This window comes from Cervus canadensis, chromosome 9 (genome assembly GCF_019320065.1).
Source record: "Cervus canadensis isolate Bull #8, Minnesota chromosome 9, ASM1932006v1, whole genome shotgun sequence".
Lineage (NCBI taxonomy): Eukaryota > Metazoa > Chordata > Mammalia > Artiodactyla > Cervidae > Cervus > Cervus canadensis.
In genome coordinates this window covers 76,585,125-76,602,503 of record NC_057394.1, presented here as the reverse complement: position 1 = coordinate 76,602,503, position 17,379 = coordinate 76,585,125, and the positions used below count along the sequence as shown (strand labels likewise).

The 17,379-nt window shown below is 42.8% G+C and overlaps 2 protein-coding genes across 7 annotated transcripts in view; one reads left to right on the top strand and one right to left on the bottom strand.

Moving 5' to 3' along the window:
* FRY (FRY microtubule binding protein) overlaps positions 1–17,379 on the top strand; it is a 424,070-nt gene that overhangs the window by 336,012 nt on the left and 70,679 nt on the right. For all 6 annotated transcript variants that reach the window (XM_043477466.1, XM_043477462.1, XM_043477461.1 and 3 more), the window contains 5 exons: positions 7,781–7,880; positions 8,322–8,493; positions 13,455–13,711; positions 14,163–14,309; positions 16,189–16,357. In XM_043477466.1, coding sequence (XP_043333401.1) covers positions 7,781–7,880; positions 8,322–8,493; positions 13,455–13,711; positions 14,163–14,309; positions 16,189–16,357 — 845 coding nt within the window. The remainder of the gene's footprint in view (positions 1–7,780; positions 7,881–8,321; positions 8,494–13,454; positions 13,712–14,162; positions 14,310–16,188; positions 16,358–17,379) is intronic.
* On the bottom strand, positions 1,135–1,971 carry LOC122447102 (MAD2L1-binding protein-like). Its single transcript, XM_043477476.1, has one exon. The coding sequence runs from the start codon at positions 1,954–1,956 to the stop codon at positions 1,135–1,137; it is 822 nt and encodes a 273-aa protein (XP_043333411.1). The 5' UTR covers positions 1,957–1,971.

Here is a 17,379-nt window from a genome sequence, read left to right as displayed (position 1 = left end):
TATTAGAAAAAAAAAGAAATCATGGAAGGCTGAAGCCTAAGAGACCAAGGGAGAAGATTACTTTAGCCTTAAGCCTCTTTAAGTCCCTTTAAGCCAAAAATGTTTCAGGAAAATTTAATATGAATCCATTCATTTTATAATATATTTAAGTCCATGAATCACACCCACATTATGTCCCTGTTAAAAATTCTGAAAAACCACAGCAAAAAGCTAAAAAGGACACGTGCACCCCAATGTTCATCGCAGCACTGTTTATAATAGCCAGGACATGGAAGCAACCTAGATGCCCATCAGCAGATGAATGGATAAGGAAGCTCTGGTACATATACACCATGGAATATTACTCAGCCGTTAAAAAGAATTCATTTGAACCAGTCCTAATGAGATGGATGAAGCTGGAGCCCATTATACAGAGTGAAGTAAGCCAGAAAGATAAAGAACATTACAGCATACTAACACATATATATGGAATTTAGAAAGGTGATAACGATAACCCTATATGCAAAACAGAAAAAGAGACACAGAAATACAGAACAGACTTTTGAACTCTGTGGGAGAAGGTGAGGGTGGGATATTTCAAAAGAACAGCATGTATACTATCTATGGTGAAACAGATCACCAGCCCAGGTGGGATGCATGAGACAAGTGCTCCGGCCTGGTGCACTGGGAAGACCCAGAGGAATCGGGTGGAGAGGGAGGTGGGAGGGGGGATCGGGATGGGAATACATGTAAATCCATGGCTGATTCATATCAATGTATGACAAAACCCACTGGAAAAAAAAAAAAAAAAAAGCTAAAAAGGGTCACCTCCCCTCAGCCCTGGGGGTGGGTGGGGAGGGGAGGGAGCCTGTCTGTGGGCCCATGTTTGCTTTCCAGCCCCCAAAAGAAACACCTGATCCAGCACCTTCTGGGAAAATCAACCTATGATTCAAAGAGATGCTTGTTCAATGATGATTATTACAACCCCAGTCATACCATCCGTCCACCAGAAAGTCTAAGGGGGGTAGGCAGCCAGAAGGACAGAACCTTCCTCTCACCAGGAATTAACTAGCTCCAAGCAGGAGATGGGTGACCTGGTGCTACCAGGGGAAAGATAATTTAGCCACTGTGTTCACGATGAGCATTCCCATTCATTCATGGAAGCCTTTCAGTGTCAACTGGTGCCTGGAACCAAATGTAATCCTCCCAGGTTGTAGCTGGGATGGTGGGTCGGCCACAGGACAAGGTCACAGTCAGCTTGTGGCCCCGGCTGGGCACTCTGTAGTTGAGCTTGGGTCGAAACCAATCCTCTCGACAGTCGCGGTGACCCTGCACCATGACAACGGTGCCCATGAGTGGAGGGACCTGCAGCTCACTGAAGGCATCAGCCAGGAAAATGGCTCGGAAGAGGCGGCGCAAACAAGCTGCCGTGCTCAGGCTCAGGTCCATGCTGTTGGGGGCTAATCGGGACAGGTCAAGCTCGTAGAACTCCTTGGGGCTGAGGGCGTTGCCCCCAAGGAGGATCAGAACTCGAGGGACTAGTGTCCGGGCAAAGAGTCCCTCCAGGTGGCTGAGGACACTCTCCAGTTCTGCCAGGGTTTGCTGGCATTTCCTGCTGCTCACCTCAGCAGTGGCCCGAGGTTTCTTCTTCACTGCGTCCTCTGCCTGGGGAAAAGGTTTTCGGTAGAAGTGCTTAAGCTGTTCGTAGGGCAGAGGTAGTTGCTGGCGTTGGTACATGATATGTTTCAGGAGCTCACAAGTAAAGCGACAGCAGCCTTCCTGGCTCACAGGCCCAGGAAACACCACTGGCACCATGCAGTCCCTGGGACGAAAGGGCTCCAAAGGGTTGGGAGGTTCCTGGGTGGAGGCGGTCTCAAGTAGTTCTATCTGGGGGTCCTGGGTTTCCTCCGACTTCTCACACCACTCCAAATCAGGGACTGCAGCCGGGGACTGCACTTCCGGCTCCGGGGCCGCCATCACCTGGTTTATTTTTCTTGATGTTCAGTTCAGTTCAGTCGCTCAGTCGTGTCCGACTCTTTGCGACCCCATGAACCGCAGCACGCCAGGCCTCCCTGTCCATCACCAACTCCCGGAGTTTACTCAAACTCATGTCCATTGAGTCGGTGATGCCATCCAGCCATCTCATCCTCTGTCGTCCCCTTCTCCTCCTTCCCCCAATCCCTCCCAGCATCAGGGTCTTTTCCAGTGAGTCAACTGTTCGCATGAGGTAGCCAAAGTATTGGAGTTTCAGCTTCAGCATCAGTCCTTCCAATGAACACCCAGGACTGGTCTCCTTTAGGATGAACTGGTTGGATCTCCTTGCAGTCCAAGGGACTCTCAAGAGTCTTCTCCAGCACCACAGTTCAAAAGCATCAATTCTTCAGCGCTCAGCTTTCTTAATGTTAGCAATACTAAGTAAATGACATTTATCCTATAGGATATTAACAAAATAACATTTTTTATAAAAGTCTCTTTCTCTGGAGGATTGTTTTATTTTCAGGTATTTCAACATTCTGAAAACAAATTTCTGCTCTTTGATTTTAAAGAACATATTTAGAATCTATGACTTGGACCATAAGTTCATCTCTCAAAAATAAAAGGAGGAATAAAAGTTTCCTCTCTTTGCCGCCCTTCTCCCAGTGAACTTGGTTTGAACTGTCTTAGTCAAATTTATTTCATCTCATAAAATATCACAGTGCATTCCTCTGAATGAATCTAGATTCTTTTTAGGGAGCACAAATAAATGTTTTTATGAATTTAGCAATATAGTCTCAATTCCAGTAATATCCCAGTCACAAAAATATTAAGTTATAAAGCTCTCTATGTTTAGAGTAGGTTTTAAAAGAGAGCATCCTAAAATATTTTGGTTTCTTAAACTAATATTGCCATCAGCTTACACTCATGACAAATCTATTCTGAGGGAAGGTCAGGGCCAGATGCTGCCATGGCTGTGACCTCTCTGCTAAGACGGTGACCAGCACTTGTCATTTCTCACCACAGGGATGTTCAGAATTTCAAGTTTCAGCTGTGGCCTAAATTTGTTCTCTTTTCCCACAAGTTCTCAGTCTTTGTAGTTTAGATAAGTCTCCAGATTTGTTTGAGCAACTTTGCACTTAGGTTTTCAGTATTTTTTTGAAAAGCACTTCTGGTGTTTTAGACTTTGTCTTCTGCAAGTTTAATTCTAAAAAAAAACAAAACACCCAAATCACTTATGAAATAATCTGTTCCTGAAAAGTCACACACAAACTAGATCATGTTTTATAAATTCCTGAAACAAGGTATCTGAACAGTAACTCCTACAAGACATACTCTAAAGCAAAGAATTCTTCCTGTAAAGTAAAATAATTATTTTAGTATATATATAATAATTACTATATATTATATATAATAATTACTATATACTATATATAATAATTACTTTATTTACAATATATGATCATATATTGGCATATTTTTATAGGAATATGACAACTTATAGGCAGACTCATTTATTAAGGAACTACTTGACTTTAAAATACCTAAAAGATTTAACATTTTAAAAATATAGATGAAAATTTTCTACCTTTAGAATGAAAGTAATTTTTACATAGCTAGTATATAAATCTTTATATTCAGCAGCTGTGATAGGAAAAAATGGTTCTCTGCATTCTTTTCAGTTCCTTTTATTTCTATAAATGTGTGTGTGTAGTGAGCTTGCTGGTCTCCAGTCAAAATTATAACTGTAATTATAACTACAATCTGACTCTGCTGACATTGAGAGATTTGGAAGTTGGAGTGGAACGTGAATAAGACCAGGGAAAGTGAAGTAAAAGTAGAAAGTGATCGTAAAACTGATATTAGTTTCAAAGGCCTTTTCATGATATGTTTCATATTTGAGTAAAAGCTTTTAAATGCAGCTCAGTACTATAATTTAGCACAAAAGACAATAGTTCACCTGTCAGGCAGCATTAATTCCAATAACTATTTGGCTCCTGTGTGTGTTCTCATTAATTTTTCCATCAATTCCAAATTATATCACTTTAGAACAGATTAGGAAATTGAGAAAGAGACTAAATGGCTTTCCGAGGTTGTAAACCAAGGTAAATAATGTGCTCTCTATTAAAAGTGTAGACCGCTTCCAATCACTGGCTTAATTCAGCAGAATTCTCTTCACGTTTAATTAAATACCTAAGAATTCCATTGTTTTCACTCTTATTCTCGAGCAACTCCTCAAATATATTTATTTTTTTCCCTCAAATATATTTAATAGATGTTTTAGAAGTATATGTAAATCAAAGTTTTAATTTTTAAAGAATTGTGTTGGGTTTATTTTTGGAGGTGGTTTTTATTGTCATTATTGTTTATATGCCTATCTTGCCTTAAATATAAATCTTTCCTATTTAAATCAGATACAGCAAACTTGAATTCTTTTTTTTTAATCAAGTTGTTTAAATTTATTTATTTTAATTGGAGGATAATTACAATATTGTGATGGCTTTTGCCATATATCAACATGAATAAGCCACAAATGTACATGTGCCCTCCTCATTTTAAACGCTGGCTCCCACTACCCTCCCCATCCCATCCCTCTGGGTTGTCCCAGAGCACCAGCTTTGAGTGCCCTGCTTTATGTATCAAACTTGCACTGGTCAGCTATTTCACATATGGTACTATACATGTTTCGATGCTACTCTCTCACATCATCCCACCCTCGCCTTCTCCCACAGTCCAAAAGTCTGTTCTTTACATCTTTGTCTCCTTTGCTGCCCTGCATGTAGGATTGTCAGTACCATCTTTCTAAATTCCATATATATGTGTTAATATAGTGTTTGTCTTTCTCTTTCTGACTTACTTCAAAGCTTGAATTCTTAAAAGTAAATGCCCCGCATTTCTTAAGAGAATAGCATCCATCTATTATCAAAGAAGACAGGGAAGCTTATCTTTCATGAATCACAGTCGTGCTCTCTGACTGGTGATGTGCAGCCCCATTTGGTTGTGTCCCCTGGAGAATTTCAGGAGAGCACAGAGTTTGGGAATTTGGACTCTGGAAACATAATGTCTTGAGATTGAATTCTAGCTCTGTCTCTCATTAAGCTGTGTGATCTTGAACAACTTACTTCAAATGCTTACTCATTTGTGAAATACGAGTGGTAATGGGGTTAGGGTAAGGATTAAAGAAAAACAGTATCTTGACCAAAGGTCTAGCACATGGTAAGCACCCTGTAAACACTATTATTATTGCTATTATTATTCAACAGCTATTGGAAGCAAAGAGCTATGATGTAATCATACCAACTAGTAAAATCCATTTCTCTTTAGAATAACTCAAAATTATCTTGAGTTTCATCAGTTAGTTCTAGATAAGCCAGAGCTAATGGGTATTTCTCAAATTCTTCAAAGTTTCCTCTCTTTCAGATGGAAAAAAAAATGAGTTTTCTTTCTTATTTACTTTCTGAACCACATCTAACTTTTATATTTATTTTATCATTTTATTTTTATTCTGTATGATCATAGCTGTCTTTCTTTTATCCTTCCCCTGTCTATGCTAAATAATTAAATACTGAAAAATGTAAGATTCTATTTCTAAGCCTATTTTAAATGTCTAAGTACAGATGTTTTATTTGTACTCTTGCACTCATCGGAGAGCTTTCTGATTTTTTCCTTCTCTGGGTTTCTTTCACTTTCTGTATCTGTATTACTTCTTTCAGTGTGGTTCCCCTTCAATTCCATAACTCAGTTTTAAGCAGCTAATTGAATTCCCTGATTACATGGTTGAGCACATAACCCTGCATAAGAGGACAGCTTTGTCTACTCTTCTCCTGCCTTTAAATCCCCAGTGGTCCCTAGTAGTTTCCAGTGTTTATTTGAAAATATATATGTATTAAGTCCCAGAATCAGAGACAGCAATGTATGTAAGACGTCTCTGCTGCTGTAGGGCTCAGAAGAAAGTTACCTTTCTGTTTTCACAGAAAGGTCTGTTTCCAGATACTGCAGTTCATAAGAATTCTAAATTAGACTGGTCATGAAATGACCTATTGTGGGGTGTCTAGGAGGTGGACAGCACAGTGGATAAGTGTTTGAATTCTTGGGAGTCAAACAAATCTAGGATGGAATCCAGGCTCCACTCCTTCTCCCTGACCTTGGGTGAGGATTTAACATCTTTAAGCCTCACAGTCTTGGTGTGACGATTAAGTCAGAAATCTTGGTAAAGGACTTGGTATGGTAACTCGCACAAAGTCACCATGTCATAACAGAAACATTACCCACGGCTCATCACCATCCTCACCACCGTCATTTGGGGAGGTTTGCCCAGTTTCTCATCAACCTCATGCATTTTTGTTCATTTAAAATTATAGTCCCAGAAAAGTAATCATGTTGGAGTGCTAACTGGTAAAACCACTTTGGACAGTAGTATAGCAGCAGTATCTACCAAAATTTTAAGTATGCCCTTGGACCCTGCATGACTTGTCTAGAAATCTGTTCTAAAGAAATACTTGCCCATTTGGTGTTGGCAAAGTTATCATAGTGAAAAAAATGAAAATAACCTTTAAACATCTGTCAGTGTATGTCCAAGGTTGGCTTTCCCAGGAAATAGAACCCTGCAGTGGAGATTTGAGTTCAGGAAATTTATTAGGGAATGCTCTTGGGATCAACATCTGTGAGGAAGTGAGGGAGACAGGACCCAGCAGAAGAAAGAAACTTGAAGCAGTCCCATGGGGAGCACTGCTGGGGAGCATGCATGACCTTGGTCTAGGCAGTTCCCAGAGAAGGATTCAACCAGAGAGATCAGCCTCCAGCGCGGTAGTGAGAGGATGGAGCACCTCTGTCCTGAAGGGAGATCTAGGCGGCACAGGATCTAGGCATCACGACAGGAGTGGTTATTTATGGTTTGTCCATGCTGTGGAGCAGGGCTCCTTGATGGCTCAGATGGTCAGGAATCTCCCTGCAGTGCAGGAGACAGGGGTTCCATCCCTGGGTCAGAAGATCTCCTGGAGAAGGAAATGGCCACCCACTCCAGTGTTCTTGCCTGGGAAATCCCATGGACAGAGGAGCCTGGCGGGCTACAGTCCACGGGGGTCCCAAAGAGTTGGACACAACTGAGTGACAGACACTTGATAGTGTGGAACCCTATACAGCTACTGAGAAGACTAAAGTGAGCCTCATTGTCCAGTGAAACATGGACATGTAGGTAGTATAAGCACATTTAGGTTTAAAATCCTGTGTACTGGGGGAGGGGTATTTTGACATGTATAATCTTTCAAGAAGCTATTCTCTCCGCATAGAATGCACCCCGTGCTACGCCTTCCATGGCCATGGATTTCTGTATCATCTGTGGACAATCCCAGGTTCCTCCTCATAACTAGACTGTATAGTTTGTCTCCTTAACTCAACTGTGAGTTTCCCTTAAGGGAGGGCACCAGCTGGACTAGCTTAGTATCATCAGTTCTTTGCAGTTGTTTCCGATAGATGTTTGGTGCTCAATACATTTAGATGGATTGAATGAAAACATGAAGTCAGTGAGCTGTTGAGTTTAGACATATTGTCTTCTGTCTTTTCCTCTTGTTCTCGGTTTTCATCAAAAATCTATTAGCAATAAGTAGACTTTTGTGTTCATTGAGCTGATGTGACAATATTCAGTTTTAACCTCAGAGCAGTTTCCCTTCGTCTACTAATAAACAGCAGATGAGGATGGTGAAATGGGCTTGGGAATGCCATTAGTGTGACTGAGCTCAGTGTGCTGTCTAGAATTTTGAGAGGTAATGATCTATCAAGGTTACTAGCCAGGCCATCCCATAACCTGTACTGTTTTGTTTTGTTTTAGGAACTATCCCTTTGACATAGTGACGCTGTTAAACCTTGTTCTGTTCAAGGCCTCTGACACCAACAGAGAGATTTATGAAATCTCCATGCAGCTCATGCAGGCATGTATCACTGACGACAGAGAAATTTCCATCCCTGAACACAGAAAACAGAAGTGGTAGTTGATCACTAGATTGCTGTTTATTGATACACATTCATGTATTTCTGCACATCACTGGTGGATATGATGAGTGAGAAAATAATACTTAATTATCTGTAAACACAGGCAGTAACTGATACTTTGCCTTTCATACAGTATTAAAAGATGCATTCGTTAGTTTTATTACAAAACTGTATTCAATATAAATACTCTTGAGATAGCCGGCCAGTGCTTTTTCATACTGTTTATAATTTTCATATTTCTTTTTTTTTTACTGTGGACACATGAGAATGGTATAATTTTAATAAGTCATAATAGAAAACTGGTAGCAATATTATCTCAGTTTTACAAATACACATTTTTATGTATGTTTACATGAAGCTACTCTCCTACTTCTTTACAGATCCTTGAAGCAAAGCTTTTTGTGTACTCGAAGAAAGTAGCCGAACAAAGGCCTGGCAGTATTCTGTATGGGACGCACGGCCCGTTGCCACCGCTCTACAGCGTGTCCCTGGCCTTCTTGTCGTGCGAACTGGCCAGGATGTACCCCGAGCTCACACTTCCTCTCTTCTCAGGTACCGTGCAATAGTCAGTCATGGCATGTGTGATCCTTTCTGCCCTAAGTATTCTTACTTTTAAAATTCTAGTGTAATTGAGAGTCAAAATTATTGATAATAAATTCATCAATCAAAATTGCATTGGGCTAAGTTCATTTGTCCCTGGAGTAGGAAATGACAACCTGCTCCACTATTCTTGCCTGGAAAATTCCATGGACAAAGGAACCTGGCGGACTTCAGTCCGTGGAGTTGCAAAGAGTCGGACACGACTGAGTGACTGAGCACGCATGCAAGCTCAGTTACAGACAAAAGTAAATTCTAGAATATCCTTAAATATAGAAGAGTGTGTTTATCTAAAACAGTTTCAGATAAAACTGTTTATCTAAAACAGTAGTATTTATACACTAAAACAGTGTATAAATAAACATAGGACAAATGTGAAGATGCTTAGATGAATCATAATCACTATGTATGTAAAATTTCCCCAAGAAATTAAATATGAGTGATATAACTTTATCCCCTGGAGGGGGAAATGGCAACCCACTCCAGTATTCTTGCCTGGGAAATCCCATGGATAGAGAATCCTGGTGGGCTACAGTCCACGGGGTCACAAAGAGTTAGGCACGACTGAGCGCGCGCGCACGCACACACACACACACACACACACACACACACACACACACACAACTTCTAATGCAAGTAATTGGTGTCAGTTGCTTTTGGTGATGATGTTTATGGTATTTTGCAGCTTGAATGTCACTACATATATAATTTGTTGCGAGTTTGATTTAGGGCACAAATTTACAAGTAATCTTTGTGAATAATGTTTTGGAAAATCCATTTATTTGAGATAGATTAGTCACATCCTTGCATTGTGCCTGAAACAGTGGGAGGACTCAAGAAAAACCTTTTTGATAAACTAATTTTCTGCTTGGAAAACTAACATTTATTTTTCTTCACTTCGACCAAGATTTGAGTGCTGCCTGTATGCCAGGCACTGTGCTTGGATCCTGGAAATACAGAGGCAAATAAAGTAGTCTCTCCCATCAAAGTTTCATCGTCTAGTAATAAAGAAAAATGTACAAGCATATGATTGTGATACAGTGTAGCAAGTGTAATTTTAAAAATTATACTTCTGTATGAGATGCACATTCTCTCTTTGAGATGGAAGATCAAGAAGTCATCAATTACTGGGTCAAGAATATCAGGAAAGTCTTCCCAGAGAAATTGATGTCTCAGCTGCAGTTTGAAAGAAGAGTAGAAATTTGCAAAGCAGAAATATGTGACATTGCAGTTGGCAAGTGGATTGGCATTACAGGCCAACGAAATAGCGTATGCATTGGCTTAGAGGTGTAAGATAACATGATGCATTTGAGAGATTATATAGGGGTTTGGCTAATATAACATGCAGAGAAGGGGGAAAGTTTGAGATGATTATGGACAGAGAGGCAGAAGTCAATCTTGGAAGGCCTTTATTGTGTTCCTAGGAGTTTGCAGGTCAGAGACTACATACGTGCTCCTTGAAATCCCTCAGAAGTCTGTGAACAGGGAGGACGGTCAAGCAACCTGCTTGGGTTTTGAAAGCCACTCATCTGTTTCAAACAAGAAGAGAGAGGGGTGAGATCAGAGTGAAGTTTTAGAAAGACTCTTCCTGTAGTGCGGTGAATGGATGACAGAACATCCTGTCTAAAGAGAGGAGACCAGTTGAGAAACAATGACGCCAGTCCAAGGAGGATATGATGAGACCTGAACATGAGAGCAGAGGGGGGACCAGGGTCAAGAGCTCTGGGCGGAGTACACGAAGGAAGTGCCTGGTGTGTTATCTGGGAGGTGGGGGAGTGATAACCCCATCTGGAGAGCTGATTCGAGGAGAAGAGGAGGGTCCAGGTGAGGCAGAAACTATGAGCTCACACTCAGATCAGTTTGGGTTATCGAGTTTAGGCATCTGTTGGACACCCTTGTGTATAGATAGACCAGGGCCAAGGGAAGGCCCAGTGGTAGTGGCTCATGGACGACCATTGAGGATAAGAACCGCAGGAATAAATGAGGTCATGAATGGAGAGAGTACAGAGTGAAAGAAAACCTGGACCCTAGCTTTTAAGGACCAGGCCAGGGAAGGGTGAGGGAGCAAAGAGGGAAGGGAGGCATGTTTATGCAAAAAGAACACCTAGAGGGTGTGTTTCATGGAGACCTAGAGAAGATAGGACTTGGGAAGAGGGAGTGAGTGGTCCACAGCCTCCTCCAGAATAGTGAGACCCTGGGGGATAAAGCCTGAAGATAACCCTATGAATTTCACAATTCATCAGTAACTGTCTGTCATTTCCAGGGAGAAGCAGCAGCAGAAGCCAGATCTTAGGGGCTTGGCTGAGAAAGAAGCAATGCAAGAGAGGATGGGGCTTATGGTGGATGCAGTCAGAGGATGAGCTAGATTTGAGCTTGTTTCAAGGGAGAAGCTGGTAAGAGGAGAGAGTCTGACAAATGGAGAGACAGAAGAGAAACAGTTTAGCAGATATGACAAGGAAAGAAGCTCATATAATGAGTTGCAAGCAAGTTCAGCCTTAGTTTCTGTCAAGAATTGACCTTTTGGCTATTTCAACTTATGAGAAATAACTTTTATAAAATAGCATAGAAAAATAAGGAGATTATAATAGATTCCTAGCCTTTGTTTATACTGCCTTTACCATTAAAAACCCTGCGGTGAGATTTTTACTGCCTGTAGTTTCATATGACTTAATTCCTTGTAAGAAGCCAAGCCAGTTATTTAGGTCTTGCCCAAACAGCCAGAAAATGATCTAGCATCCCACTGACATTGTCTTACAGATTATTTAATTCATTTCTGGAGAGGTGAATGATGTTTGCATGTCACAGCATTTTTTTTTCTCTTTTCCCTTTAAAACATCTTTACACCTGATGTGGAAGCATGGGGAACCCCAGAGATCCCTACCCTCTCGGACTTATGACTAACAGACAAGATGTAGTAAACAGCATCAATGAGGAAATTGTTTATAAATTTTATAAACATGAAATTTATAAATACAAACTTATTTTACATAAATAAGTAGTATGATAGAAGGTGATTACTGCTCCAAAAAGTCTATAGATTTTTATACCACTGTTGAAAGATAGCAGGTAGTCTTAAAATAGTTGTCCCTATGATTGGAAAGATTTCTTTCTCTCCCAAGTCCCAGGGCTTTCTGTTGTTGTTTAATCACTAAGTTGTGTTCGACTCTTTGTGACCAATGGACTGTAGTCCCCTAGGCTCCTCTGTCTGTGGGATTTCCCAGGCAAGAATACTGGAGTGGGTTGCCATTTCCTTCTCCAGGGGATCTTCCTGACCCAATGTGAAACTCACATCTCCTTTATTTCCATGCAAATTCTTTACCACTGAGCCACCAAGGAACCCCCACCCCCACCCCAATCCTTTCTAGCAGAGTTTAAATGGTTCTTTTGCCATCAAAGTGCCCCACATCTTTATAACCAGAATCATTTTCTTCCATCGAACCCCCAAAGGACTCTGTGCCTCTGTTGTGTCATCCGTCACTTTCTACCTGGCCCCAGGGTTATCTGTAGCCACAACTAGTCTCAGAGCTTCCTCCTCAGGAGAGGACCACATCTTTAATCTTTGCTGTCTCCATGGTGCCTGGAAGAGTATTTTGCACCTAGAAAAGGTCTGGTGTGTTGGACTAAATAAGTGTTGTGCTTTTATAGGGATCTGAATATGTGTCATGAAAGTCCATAGTATTAGTCATCACATCCATGAAAGTTTGGACATTAAGTCAATTTTGAGATTTGACCTGTGTGACATATAACAGCATAACATGTCTGACTTGCAGTACAGCATAAAGTATACTCTTCTTCTTCAAAATAAAAGAGTTGTAATTTTAGGAAAAAGGCCAAATCCATTGAAGTCTCTGTTTCAAGGATACAGTGGATCATCTCCTGGCATCTGTGTTCTGTTGTGTAGCAGGCACGAGCTCTCTAGATGAGATTACATGCCATGCTGGATGATAGCAGATACATTAGGCCAAGCTTTCTAATGTCCCTTGGGATAAAATGAATTCTCCCGTAAATATTAGAAACAGGAGATGACTTCAGAGCTTGCAGCATGTATATAAAGCTGTGCTTTTGTTTCTATAGAAAACTTATTTAGATCATAAAATGAAATGTTGCTGCCAGTGAAACAATGCAGAAATGCTATCAGAGGAAGTAATGGTGAGATAACTGGTCATACAGTTGTACCTTTTTGACTCATTTATTTCAGAAGACAAAGCGCAGCATCAACCACACACCTTCCACATAGCTGGCAGTTTTCAAGTGGACACCACACATAGGACATCACACACTGGGTTTGTTCTTCCTGGAGGGTTGCAGCTTACTTTTTAACAGCTCATGGCTCATGCAAGGCACTTTGTAAAATTTAGGTATAATGGAGAGATAATAGTCATTATTATAATAATCCTAAGTAAGTGTTAATCCCTCAGTCTTGTCCGACTCTTTGTGACCCCATGGACTGTATCCGGCCAGGCTCCTCTGTCCATGGAATTCTCCAAACAAGAGTACTGGAGTGGGTAGCTATTCCCTTCTCCAGGTGATCTTCCTGACCCAGGGATCGAACCTGGGTCTCCTGCATTGCAGGTGGATTCTTTACTGACTGAGCCACCAGGGAAGCCCATGAATAATCCTAACTGCTGTTTATTAAGAGCCTGTTGGATGACAGGCACATTGTGTCTTTTAATCTTCACAATCAACTAGTGTGGGACCTGATTGGCCCATTTTACAGGCGAGGAAACTGAGGAACAGAGAACTTCAGTAACTAACCCAGAGTCTCATGCAGCTAGTATGTGGACCAACTGGGATCTGGGCATATGTCCTTCTGATTCCTGTTTTGTCCGCTCTAATGTACCGCTTCCGCTAGCTGTTCACCTTCTGGTTCAGTCTGATGAGGTGACGTGGCTCGCGGTCTCTGCCGTCCTCTGCAGAGGTCAGCCAGCGCTTCCCCACCACTCATCCCAACGGGCGTCAGATCATGCTCACCTACCTGCTGCCCTGGCTGCACAACATCGAGCTGGTGGACAGCAGGCTGCTCCTCCCGGGCTCCAGCCCCAGCAGCCCCGAGGACGACGCCAAGGACCGCGAGGGGGAGGCGGCGGCTTCTCAGGGGCTGAAGGGCAGTGGCTGGGGCTCCCCGGAGGCGACATCGCTGGTGCTGAACAACCTCATGTACATGACGGCCAAGGTAAGCGCGAGGAGCCGCCCCTTCCTCACGGGAAACCCGCGGAAAGCGGTGCCTGCCGTCAACAATCTCACGAACCAGGGTGTGGGTGGTGGGGACGGTTGCACAAGTGCGAACATGCTTCAGGCCACTGAACTTCAGGCCCACTTGAAAAACCATTAGAGTGGGACACTTCATTATGTGTATTTTAGCACAGTTTGATCGTGATCCCGGTTATCATTGTTATTATATGATCCTTGCATTTGAATCATCATGTGAATAAGTATTGTGCAGTAGTGAAGTGTGTATTATAAATTCTTGAAAAGTGGCATCTTTGTGATGCGTGGCCATTCTCCCCCCTTCTTAATGATTTTGAAATGACCGTGACCCTTGAAATGACTTTTCATCAGACATTTTGCATCCTCACATTTTTCCCACGCTCCTCCCGGGCCCGGTTTTATTTTGTCGGTTACAGTATGGGGATGAAGTTCCCGGACCGGAAATGGAAAATGCCTGGAATGCGTTAGCCAACAATGAGAAGTGGAGCAACAACCTGCGGATCACCTTGCAGTTTCTGATCAGCCTGTGCGGGGTCAGCAGCGACACGCTCCTCCTGCCCTATGTGAGTGCCCCTCCAAGGTTGGGGTCCTTATTCTGTCACTGCTTCCATCTGCGATTGCAAGTCAGAATGTCATCATTGCACGAGTAGAATAGAGATGTCAGATTTCATCAGTCACGCTCATCTCCTGTGAGCTTTCTAGATGGTACATAAAAGTTCTCTTCTGCCCCCTGCATTGCAAGCTAGTGTCCTCGTGGCATCTCTGTCATCCCCTTTGTAAGTCTTTGGACCCAGAAACTTTGAGATTAAGGAGTCCACATCCCAGGTGGCACTAGTGGTAAAGAACCCGCCCGCCAATACAGGAGAAACAGGAGATGTAAGAGACACGGGTTTGATCCCTGGGTTGGGAAGGAGGAGGGCATGCAACCCACTCCAGTATTCTTGTCTGGAGAATCCCAGGGACAGGGGAGCCTGGTGGGCTGCAGCCCATGGGGTCCCAAAGAGTGGGGTATGACTGAGGTGACTTAGCAGCAGTAGCATTCTTCTCATAACTAACCTAAATCTGTCTTCTAGAAACATTAGCCCCATTATGTAAGAGAAACTAGGTAACACATTATATTACTAATAAAAATTGTTCTGTGTTTACATCCTGATGCTCTTAAAACAATAAATATGCAGAATATTCCAGTTTATCTCTTCAAAGATAGGTAGTCAAAGAGAGAAATAAGCAACAGAAAAGTCCTACTGACACGCCCATCTTCCTGTCTGTATTTAAAGGTGAGGTCATCAGTGAAACGACTGCATTTTGAAAACCCTCGCACAGTTGGTGTCTGTGTGCTGGTTGTTTTTCTGAGAGGTTTTGTGCCTGCCCGCCCTGCTGTTCTGAGCCATGTAAGCCTCATTGCCGCTTCTGGGCCTCAGGCTTGAGGGTTGCAGTAATGCAGAGATTTAATCCAGAGTTATTTTTAAAACTTAAAACCATGCAGACAGCTCAAACTCGTCTGTTTCTCTGGTAGAAGAGTAACGGGAGGCTGAGTTCCTTTTTAAATGGACACAGCTAGCAGTTCTTCTCCCATGGTTTGCATAAATAAAATACTTTCTCAAGATAAGACCTTAGATGGTAAGGTTTGTTTTGTTTTGTTGGAAGATTTTTTTTTTTTAATGTCGACCATTTTTAAAGTCTGTATTGAATTTGTTAGAATGCTGCTTCTGCTTTATGTCTTGGATTTTTGGCCTCAAGGCATGTGGAGTCTTAGCTCCCTGCACCCACTGGAAGGCTAAGTCTTAACCATTAGACTACCAGGGAGGCCCCCAGATGGCAAGTTTTAAGTTTAGATAGAAGTCATCTTTAGTCCACAAGTTATCCCAAAAGTGGCTTTTGTAAACTCAGCCATGAGGGAAGGTAAGACTTTTAACAACCTGCTTCTATCAGATGTACATGTGAGAAAAGGTGATTTTTTTTTTTTTTTGTCTTTAGGTTGAAGATTGGCTTTTTTAAAAAAAATTTATTTTGTATTGGGGTTTAGCCAGTTAACAATATTGTGATAGTTTCAGGTGAGCAGCGGAGGGACTCAGCCATACATACTCAGGTATCCATTCTCCACCAGACGAAGACTCCCCTCCCGTCCAGGCTGCCGCATAACCCTGAGCAGAGTTCCCCGTGCCCTGCAGCCAGTCCTTGTTGGTGATCCATTTTAAGCGTAGCAGTGTGTACACAGCCATCCCAGCTCCCTAACTGTCCCTTCTTCCCATTCTTCCCTCTCCACACCCCCACCCGGCAGCCATAATCCAGACCCTTGGCTCGTCCTAGGAGAGAAAGACAGCTCTCCTGGGAGGTGTTGTGGTCATCAAAATGAACGGGTTACCACCTCTGCTGTCGACAACCTCGCATCCCTGTGGGCTGCTCTGGGAAATATCCCTTGTGTTCCGTTTCTCGTCTCAGATCAAGAAGGTGGCCGTCTACCTGTGCCGGAACAACACCATTCAGACCATGGAGGAGCTGCTCTTCGAGCTGCAGCAGACGGAGCCGGTGAACCCCATCGTCCAGCACTGCGACAACCCGCCCTTCTACCGCTTCACAGCCAGCAGCAAGGCCTCGGCGGCGGCCTCCGGTAGGACCCGGGCAGCTGGGTGGACGCCTTGTCCCACAACTCTGGGTTTTCCTTCGTGTAGAGCATTGAAAGGGTATGAGTAGGTTCTTGCTGCTTGTTCGTATTCCTACATATATTGGGTTGGCCAAAATGTTTGTCTGAGTTTTTCCATACCACCCTTTTTGGCCAACCCAATACGTTCATTTAAGAGAAGGCTTAAGAATAGCAGAGACTCTTAGCACCTTGTCTGATTAATGAAGTGGTCTTATAAGGATAACCAACAATTGAGAGCCCAGGGCTCATATGCCACAGAGTTGTTTTTTTTAATTAATTAATTTATTTTAATTGGAGGCTAATTACTTTACAATATTGTAGTGGTTTTGCCATACATTGACATGAATCTGCCATGGGTGTACACGTGTTCCCCATCCTGAACCCCCCTCCCACCTCCCTTCCCATCCCATCCCTCAGGGTCATCCCAGTGCACCAGCCCCGAGCACCGTGTCTCATGCATCAAACCTGGACTGGTGATCTGTTTCACGTATGATAATATACGTTTTTATTTTAGACCGAGCTTATGGTGGACACTGTAGTCATGGAGGAATCTCACTTCTGGACCCTCCTCCTTGTATCTAATGGGATTCTCTTGGCTGATATCCTCCTAGGGTTGACTGAACTGCCCCCCCCTCCACCAGTGTTACCACTTTTCAGTTGGCCTTTCAGCATCATGGTATGAAATAGATACCACCCTCCTCAAACTCCTTGATGCTGTCTTCCCTTCGCTTCCCTTAATACCACGATTGCCTCCAAACCTCTCTTCTCTTACGCCCTGGTCTCTTATGCCCTCTTTGTGCCCCAGATCCTGCTACCTGAGCAGTGATCTCACAGAGAAGCAGTGCCCTGGGGATCCTAAGCTCTAGGCATTTGGAATGTTCTAACATTCATTTCGTAACTCCTGGAACTAGAAACGCCAGAGCCACTAGCGGCAGGACTGGCCACTATAAATAAGCGCATTACCTAAGTAGCCAGAAAGAGAGGGTTTT

Bases quoted from the DNA above. Each gene is read 5' to 3' on its own strand.
- LOC122447102 (XM_043477476.1), bottom strand. From the start codon at position 1,956: ATGGCGGCCCCGGAGCCGGAAGTGCAGTCCCCGGCTGCAGTCCCTGAT.